Source organism: Haliaeetus albicilla, chromosome 23 (assembly GCF_947461875.1).
Source record: "Haliaeetus albicilla chromosome 23, bHalAlb1.1, whole genome shotgun sequence".
Lineage (NCBI taxonomy): Eukaryota > Metazoa > Chordata > Aves > Accipitriformes > Accipitridae > Haliaeetus > Haliaeetus albicilla.
In genome coordinates, this window is record NC_091505.1 from 4,601,620 (window position 1) to 4,611,034 (window position 9,415).

Below are 9,415 nucleotides of genomic sequence, written 5' to 3' on the forward strand. Positions count from 1 at the left end.
GCATATAGCATCATATTCCTGATAATTTAAGTTGGCATTTCACTAACTACCAAAGTATTAAAATATAAACAATTAAATTCACTTGACACTAATTACTTGGCAATCTGAATAAATGTAAACCCTTACCACATCTATCTAAACCCCTGAGGAAGTGTCACAAGAAACATGAGTCCCATTACACTCTTCGCAGGTTTCAAATGCATGGTACAGAACTTGTTCACGGTGAACATCAACACAGTTCAAAATGCTACAGTGAAATGTGGTTGATGTACAACCACTGTGGTAAAACTCAGAATCTGTGACTAGGCATGTAAACATTTACAGCAGTGCAAGGGAGACAACAAAGAAGGGGATTTTAGAATAGAAATAATTAGATTAAAGTCATCCCAATCTCTGGAATTTATAAAGGTGTCCAATATGGTTACTGCTGCTATTTGATTTAGTCCACCACTCTACTGAAGTTCCTAAAGGCCTCAGGCAGCTATTCCTGAAACATCAGCTAGCAAACAACCTACACAGAATGGTGCATGAAACTGCTAAATAGGTTAAAAAAATCCATCCTAAAAATACATTACATTCTCAAAAAAAAAAAAAAAGAAAAAAAGAAACAAAACAGAAGAGGAAAACAGAAGCAGAAGAGGAAAAAAGAAATGAAAAAAAGGCCTGTCTCTCCATAACATGTTGCTCAAACTACATGTTACACTTGGATATTTGCTTTAAATCTGTGATGATCTCATCAAAACAAACCAATATCTGATTACCTAATTATTCATCTAATGGCCTTTAGATAATAATCTTCAGTGTAAATATTTGGGGTAAGAGAAAGTTAAGCTTTTTCATCTAGAATTTCCACTCATGCAACTCCTACTCCTTTTTAGAGAGTAAGATTACTTCTTGTCAACTCCCCACTTTTTATATTCTTTTCTCCTATGAATATACAGAAGAAAGGACAGAGTTACCAAAGTATGCATTCTATCCTCGAGCACAGCAGGTATTTCCAAATCCTAGCAACTTCAAAACAAAGGCTTAACCTAGAGCGTTAAACTCCAATTCCTCAACTAGGATATTCATTGGTAGCATGACATATTACTGTGATCCCTATCACCTCGACCAAAGCATGCACGTTTTCAGCTCAAGGTAAAGCATGTCCTAGCCAAATCTTGTCTAAATTAAAGTGGATGAACTGTCATGTCTCCAAAGAAAACTGCGATTCACAGCCTTCTGACACATTTGCTATTCTTTTTATACTAAATTAAAAACTACTATTATTTCTGAATAAGAATCCTTGCCTTGCCTCATACTAGTATTTCTCAATTTCTCTAGTATGTGCTGGGATTTACTAAAAATAAGTACAATGGTGAAACAAACTATATACAGTGTTAAAACTATCACAGAAAAGCTTTTCCTCAGCTCAATAAATAGTCATTACATTAATTACAGTATCAGTTAAAGCCTCTAAACTTCAGTTGACAGTGTTTTCTCAAACACAACAAAATCATTGCTTAAAAATAAATTGTAAAAATTAAGAAAAAAATTGACAGTTATTGGTACCAAGGGCAGATTAAACTATACAAGCGAGCCATGGGGTTTTTTGAAAGGCAAACTAATAGTTCTGGAGCATCCCAGACCCACTATAAAGGAACTGATGACCTGCTTCATGACCTGTCACTTCATATCTATGCCCCTTGAGCTGCTATCATCTTTCTAGCAGTAAAATGCACTCTTTTGCAAGAAATAAGGCTTGCCACCAAGAAATACTGGTGCTTTCAATGCTGTAATTGTTCTTCACCTGCCCTTCTTCACCACACACTATTTCCTCTCTAGCAATCAGCTTTAAGAGGAGCTATCACAAGTTAATTTGCTGTCGTAAAAATAAAGACTTGTGTATTATGCAGATCTAAAAATCGAGCTGCATACTTCATAATCCGATATGTGTGTGAGCTGTGATTACACACATCTTCCACTTAAGTGATGAATTTTCTGTCTAACAGATAGCATTTCAGAGCACTGAAAGGATTGTTGACCTTGCTACAACACTTTCACGCACCCCCTAAATGTAATGATTTGGGAATAAATCATACTATACTCCAAATATATAGCCTTGCTTTTCTTAAATATTCAAATTTTTTTACAGTCCTTAGCATATCAAATTCTACTAAATTTCAGTTTTATCATACCCCCTAAAATTGAGTCCTGTCTTCTGAGGTACTTTAAAAATTACAAGTTCTGCAGGTAGCAGTACCAGGTTTTGGAACATAGGAGGTACACACAAAAATTATGTAGATAAGGGAAATATGCACACATACAAAACGGAAGATTTGGAACCTTACAGTTAGAGACTTTTTGAAAAATGTATAAATATTCATAGGAAGTTTTGCCTTCGCTGCTCTACATCTTGCCCAACAATCTTAATACATTAAGCAATGAACAAAACTATTGAAAAATATCTTTGATTTAGAATACTGCTACCCTTTAAAATTTAATAACTCATTAAACTTTTACTTGCAGGCTGTTGCTCACATAACCCAATAACATTATTCACTGTTATTTCTATAAAAATTTACTGCATTTCTATAATCAAAGGTTCTTCATACTCACTCCCAAATGACAGGATATGAACGTCCCTTTCATTTTAATTCAAGGTTTTGAAGAGACAGAATATAGAAAACCATACACAATTTAACTGGATTCTTCCAAATATTACAAAGCATTTAGGAGCAGTGTATGCAAATTAAACCCAGATTCACACCTGAAAAATCACATTTGACCATATAATCAGGTTTTTTCCAAGTTAAAAAAAAAAAAAAGAGGGAAGGAGGAGTGGCGAGAGAGGGAGATAATTAATCTGTTATGCATTGGGACATATTCCCAAACAATGCAGAATTCAGCCAAGACATTTTTTATGTAAGTTCCAAAAGCAGCCCATTGTTTCTAAAAGCACAGTAGCCTCTTTTGCAGAGGACAGAAAAGATCCAGGTCTCTAAAGAAGCTAAAGCTAGAAATAATGAACACAGGATTTACTATTTACTGAACTGCAGATGCACTTAGTAGTGGTTTTAGTTATGCTAACATCAGACCAAGATCACCGGACAAAACCGGACTCCCTATACTTCTTTCTCTTGCCTTTTTTCCACCTATTACTTCCCCTTTAGTTTAGTTCTCTTTGCCTATAAAGATCACTGAAGTAATCATCCAGCAATACAGGTGTTTCCTACAAAAACATTTTCTTTATTCTAGACAAATGTCAGTCCTTAACTGTCTTAAATGCAATAATTTGGTGCAGAATTGGAAGAGAATTATGACAACTTACCAGCTGAGGATTTACCACTAAGAAATGATTCTATAGGAAGAACACTTGCAAACCTCTTCCCAAAACAAAAGTCCCAAAACTCATTTTACAGATTGATATTAAGTCACCATTCTGGACGAAGGCATTGGCATATTAAAATCAAGCAAGCTGACAATTCACAACAGTTTAATAGGACTAGCTGTACCCATCATTTTAGGATTAGATTACAGTCATGTTTCTGCCACTTCCCTGAACAAGGTTTCAAGACACTTACACACACACACTTTTAATTTCTACAAACTGGTCAGTCATAACCTTCAGTGTTCAGAACTGAATAGTCTTAGCAAAGCTCCAAGAAACCAAATTAAAACTATCAGCTTCAAGATCCAACTCACAAATCTAAAATTCAAATTAAAAAAGAAAAAAAATAATAATCACATACTCATTAAGGTTGGACAGGACCTTTTGAGATCACTTCACCCTACCATTGTTACCCACAAACTCTGATTTAGATGGCTTCGCATAATAGTTTTTCCTTACATTTTGTTTTCCAAATTTCTCTTTTGCAATACAGACTAATTTTATCTCTGGGTCTTGGTTTATATTTGTCTACATTTAACCATAGTTGCCTGTTAACTCCAGCTTAATGTCTTACAGGACATCAAGCGACACCTGTGTTTATGCATTTTCATTAAGCTACATTGATTGCGAATAACAGCTTGCAAAATCTGCGTGTCAGAAATTACAAACTGGTGGTACAGGAACAAATCATGAAGAACACACAGTTTTTGATGGAAATTCTAACTGCTCCTTCACTGAACCTGAAGTGAAGAACTGCTATGTGAACACAAAAGTGTTTTGATTGAAAAGTTAAAACATGTATACTTTAAAGAATATAGAACAGATAAACAAATTGGTTTTGATATAATTGGTTTTGACATTGCAAGGCATGAAATCTTCCTTTCACCTCACTAACACAATGCCGTAAGTATTTTGATGCTCATGCACAGGGAGACACCACTATATACTTAACAACCATGCTCTGGATGCTGCTAAAAGTCTCCTTTACAAAACTTTTAAAGAAATCAGTAGTGCTGTAATTGGCTGTTGGGTGAATCCTCCCTCTTACACTGCCGAATCAGAAACTTAAAAGATTCCCTTCACATCTTCAATTTCAATACCATAATTATGGGTCCTAAAATACTCAAAATGATTAATGTCTTGAAAATATAACACTTGGTCCCCTAAATATATTATTTTTTCCTGCTATGCCAAAGAGAATAGGTTTGCAACACCCTAGTGGACTTATGTTTCCTTTTTAGGATACCCTTTCATGCCAGGTTTACAGCAGTATCATTGGTCCCATCATATCCTCAGTCCTAAAAAGAGAGTGTTGTTTGTTGGGTTTTTTTAATAGAGCTATTCAAATAATTTTCAATAAGAACACTCTTTATCTAAAGAAAGAGCTTAGTATGAACTCCTTCACAGACTTCCCCCCCTGCTGCTGCACCACACACTAAGTAAATATTGTACTGCACAAAAACAATCCCATCCCCGTTGGATAGCTGTCAAAGAAACCACAGAAATTTTCATTCCTCCTTGGTTTAAAATATATAGAGAGATTTTAAAAAACTGAAGTATTTATCTCTCAATGGTACTGCACTTCTGTCACTGGTGAAGAAACAATATTGCCCTTCTTCTTCCAAAAGCTATGCAAGAAGCCAAACCAGGGCCAGGGCTGGAAATGAGTAGTACTGTTCCTAGGTAATTCAACTAGGTGGCAGGATGGCAACAAATTCTCCAAAACTGATTAACCATGTGTCCTGGTTTTGGCTGGGATAGAGTTAATTTTCCTTCTAGTAGCTGGAATATTGTTATGTTCTGGATTTAGGATGAGAATAATGTTGATAACACACTGATGTTTTCAGTTGTTGCTAAGTACTGTTTGGACTAAATCAAGGATTTTTCAGCTTCTCATGCCCACCCAGCAAGAAGGCTGGAGGGGCACAAGAAGTTGGGAGGGGACACAGCCAGGACAGCTGACCCGAACTGGCCAAAGGAATATTCTATACCATATGATGTCATGCCCAGTATATAAACTGGGGGGAGTTGGCCAGGCTGGGCACATCACTGCTCAGGAACTAACTGGGCATCCGTCAGCAAGTGGTGAGCAATTCCATTGTGCATCGCTTGTTTTGTGTATTCCAATTCTTTTATTATTATTATCATTCTATTATTATTATCATCATCATTATTATTTTCTTCCTTTCTGTTCTATTAAACTGTCTTTATCTCAACCCGCGAGTTTTACTTCTTTTTTGATTCTCTCCCCCATCCCACTGGGGCAGGGGGCGAGTGAGCAAACACCTGCGTGATGCTTAGTTGCCAGCTGGGGTTAAACCATGACACCATGAGAACTGTTTAGGCAGTTAAATACGTTCATTTGATCGACACTTCATCCTTGTGACGACACATCTAAACTAGTTCTTCCCACTCATCAAAAAGATTTGATTTGAACACAGGTTGGTGTGATAGGCAGAAATTAGACATCTGATCAAAACAGACTCATTTGTAGAGCTCAGTATCCATTATATTATGCAGTTTTGTCTGCCCAAATGCACCACAGATGTAATTCCCATTTTATTTTGTGATTTCATTTCAGTCTTAGGTCTTTTAAAAGCAGGACTTTTGCTTTTATGCAGAGAAAATCTGAAGGATAATTTCCAGTTCCAAATATTTTTGGCTCAGAGCCCAGAGCCTTTGTTGCTCTGAGGTGAAACAGTCTCAGCTGAAGAAAAGGAAAACAGAAATTGAGTGAAAGAAGAGACCTTTACCAACAGCTACTGTTGGCTTCCCTTTAAAGTGATGTTGATTGTTGTAGCATGTTTCATCTCTTCACCTCCTACTTTATTCATCCTAATGTTTGGGAGCAGCAGCAGGATTATGCATAAACTACTGCAAGAACAGAAGTGAAGGTTAAATTATATTTTCATGTATTTCACCTTGCCAATCTGTTGCCCTCAGCAAATGCAGGCCAGAAAAACAATGCTTGCAAGATTCCAACTACTGCGTATTACTTTTCATTGATGATCTTTGTATCTAACCTGTTTTCTCTGCTGAAAGCTGTTGGTTTTGCAGATATTTTCATTCTCTATGTTAAGCCCAGGTCTATTTCTAATACATCTACTTGAGGATGAAGAGACATGGCTTCTGAATTTTGCTGACATACCCATCTTTTCAATTTCACAAATGCTGGAATGCCATTTCTAATGAGTAATTAGCATAGGATTATTAAAAAAGCTTCACAACTGATCAAAAAGAGATTAAGAACTGCCCATGCCTGACTACAGAGCTTAAGTCTCTGTCTTCCTGGGGGAGAGCATCAATGAATGAGGTAAACAATACTAGCTCCCCCATTTATGTATACACATTAGCTTTAGCTGAATACTTATCATTACACCCTATTATAATACCATATCAAGACAACTAAACTTTCAAATCATAATGGTAACATATCCTCACCTTCTTCCCAGAGAATTAATAGGAAATTTTTCCAGTAAACATTGATCATTGCCAAGAAATGGCATGTGGCTATATTATTTTATTTTAATTATTTCTACAGCTCTTGCATACCTTTTGCTTTCTCATTCATTACCAATACTGACTAATTGATTGCACAGCAATTGATACCACTTCATAGGAGGCAAGTGTCCTATGGTGTAAAATACTGAGCTAAAATTGCATCATTACTTAGGAATTTACATAACCTACTAATTCAGTTCTGGAACTGTAAGTTAATTGCTGTAAAGGTCTCGAATATGGCGTAAGAGCTGCATTTTTGCCTCTTGAAATAATACCCATCCCCCCTCAAACCTCTATTACAACCAGAAAAATGTTTCCATTCCTGTTAGGAAAAGCTCTCCAGGAGTGAAGCTAACAACTTGCTTGATCCGATACAGCCCAGATCACTTAGCATTCTGCAAAGGGAGACTAAGAACTGCATTGCTCTGATTTTCATCTGTTACTGATCTTAGACAGATGTTGTTATCACGGCAGCTTTTATGAAAGCCTTTTTGACATTCTTCTATTAATTCCTGAGCTTAAATTTTGTAAGTTGTCCAGTGCTGAGCGTACGATATTAGCAAAATTAAACAAAATATTATTATTTTCAGCATCTCCCACACTCCTTACCAAGCTCAGTGAAACTGCCAGTTAAGTACGTGCACAGGACTACTGACAAATACAGTCTGTAAGCTTTAGATATTGTAGTTCAATAACTACTTATAAATGTTTCCATTATTCTGGAAGCTACACAAACTACACATTATCATGCATCAACAACCAAGCCACAAATCATTAAAGCACATAATTTATCCACAGGTATTAAGCCAGATTGGTTTGTTCACCCCATGTATGAGACACTGGTAACACTTGTTTCCTTACTATTCAGCTTCTAAAATTAGAATGGTAAATCAACATTGTCTGCACAAATAAAGAGTAATTTGTTTCTTCAACACCTTTACAGAATACATTCACACCCCTAAAAGTCACTTGCTTGAAAAAGTTCCTGTAAATTACACAGCCACTCTAGCAATAATCTTGTTTTCATTAAAGTTGGTGCAAATTCTACCGCTGCTGTCAGTGGAAACAGCATTTTCTATTCTTGAAACAAGGATCAGGTGGAAGCAAGTGGTGAGAAAGCCTTAATTTTCTGCATTTTCAACAGAGATTTGGACCTTAGCCATAGCTACAGTTTCACCTTTTCATTTGACTTGTTTTGGTTTTTTCCCCATAGATTTCAATTCAGGTGATTAAAAACTAAGTCAGTTTTAAAACATTTACACCAATTCTTGGCATTTGTACTTTTGCTGTGCGCTTTTGGTCCACAAACTGCCTACGGGAAAAATACCACTCTGCAAGCATAAAACTAAAGCAAACTTGCTGGCAACGGTACACAAGCCTTACCTGCATCATAGTGACGACATGGCAGGGATTCAGGAGGTAAATGACAGTCCTGGTGGCAAACTTGAACCCCACCTCCAGCCCAAAGATGAGGCACAGCACCACCAGCAGCACATTCTTGCCCAAGCTCTCCTGCTTCGGCTGGGGCTGCTGCAGCAGGTGACCCTCCAGCTCCCTGAAATGCAGCTGCCTGAGCTTCCACAGGGACAGAAGGATCTCCACGACGCCCACGCTGAGGAAGACCAAACTCTCCAGAAAGCGCTGCTGCCCAGAGAGAAAGGCCGCGCATTCTGGCCCTCCATTGCCAGCAAAGCTGGGGTCCACACCCCCATACATCCAGTCCAGGAGATTATGGAGGCTGTAACGAGACATGGTGGGACGGTGCCTCTCCTCCTCCCCGTCACTGTCCAGGAACAGGTAGGAGCAAGATGGAATCAAAGCCAAAATGCCGTCGGGCTGACGAAACATGAAACGCAAGGACGGCCCCTCTGTAGTCCCCTTCCTTCCCAACCTTCTGGAGAAGCAAGCGGCTCCGCTTGGGGCAAGGCTAATTTTTGGCTTTCCCCTTCGACGCCAGGACGAGACCCACACACGCAGCAGCCTGCCAGAAGGGAGGAGCCGCAGATGAATGGAGCCCGTGAGCAGTGGCGAAAAGCCCCTCGCCTCAGGAGCCCTCCTCTTCCCCGCCCGCCGCCATCCCCCGGCACCCGTCGCTCACCCTTCCCCGCAGGACAGCAGAACGACCTGCCTCCCCCGCGCCGCCCGTTCCCAACGCCGGGCCACTGCCTCCCTTCCCACAGCCCGCCCTTCCTCCTCCTCCTCCTCCCCTGCGCCCCTCAGCCCGCCCCCCCCCCTTCCCGCCGCGCAGCGATGTGTCCGGTACCTCCGTCAGGCGGCGGAGGGCGGGAAGGGCGGTTATCCGCTCCGTCAGGGAGCGCGGCGCGGCTGAGAGGAGGCAGGCCCAGCGCCCCCAGCCATGGCGCCGGCCTCGGCGAGGGAGGGGAAGGAGGAAGCAGGGCTCTCCTCAGCAGCGGCGGTAGGGCTGAGAGTACGAGCCCGAGCGGGCGGGTGGCTCTCGGCTGCCGCCGCGTCCCGCGGCTCTGCCGGCCCCTTCCCAGCGCCGTGGCATCACCCCACCGACGTGCCTGACTCACGCCGAAAAAT

At 39.9% G+C, this 9,415-nt stretch overlaps 1 protein-coding gene across 1 annotated transcript in view; it reads right to left on the reverse strand.

Annotated features, from left to right (window-relative positions):
- The window catches only part of TMEM164 (transmembrane protein 164), a 47,114-nt gene extending 37,703 nt beyond the window's left edge, over positions 1 to 9,411 (reverse strand). The window contains exons 1-2 of the mRNA XM_069810974.1: positions 9,135 to 9,411; positions 8,255 to 8,852 (exon numbers count right to left, since the gene is read on the reverse strand). Coding sequence (XP_069667075.1) covers positions 8,255 to 8,719 — 465 coding nt within the window. The 5' untranslated portion in view covers positions 8,720 to 8,852; positions 9,135 to 9,411. The remainder of the gene's footprint in view (positions 1 to 8,254; positions 8,853 to 9,134) is intronic.
- Between the last annotated feature and the right edge of the window lie 4 nt (positions 9,412 to 9,415).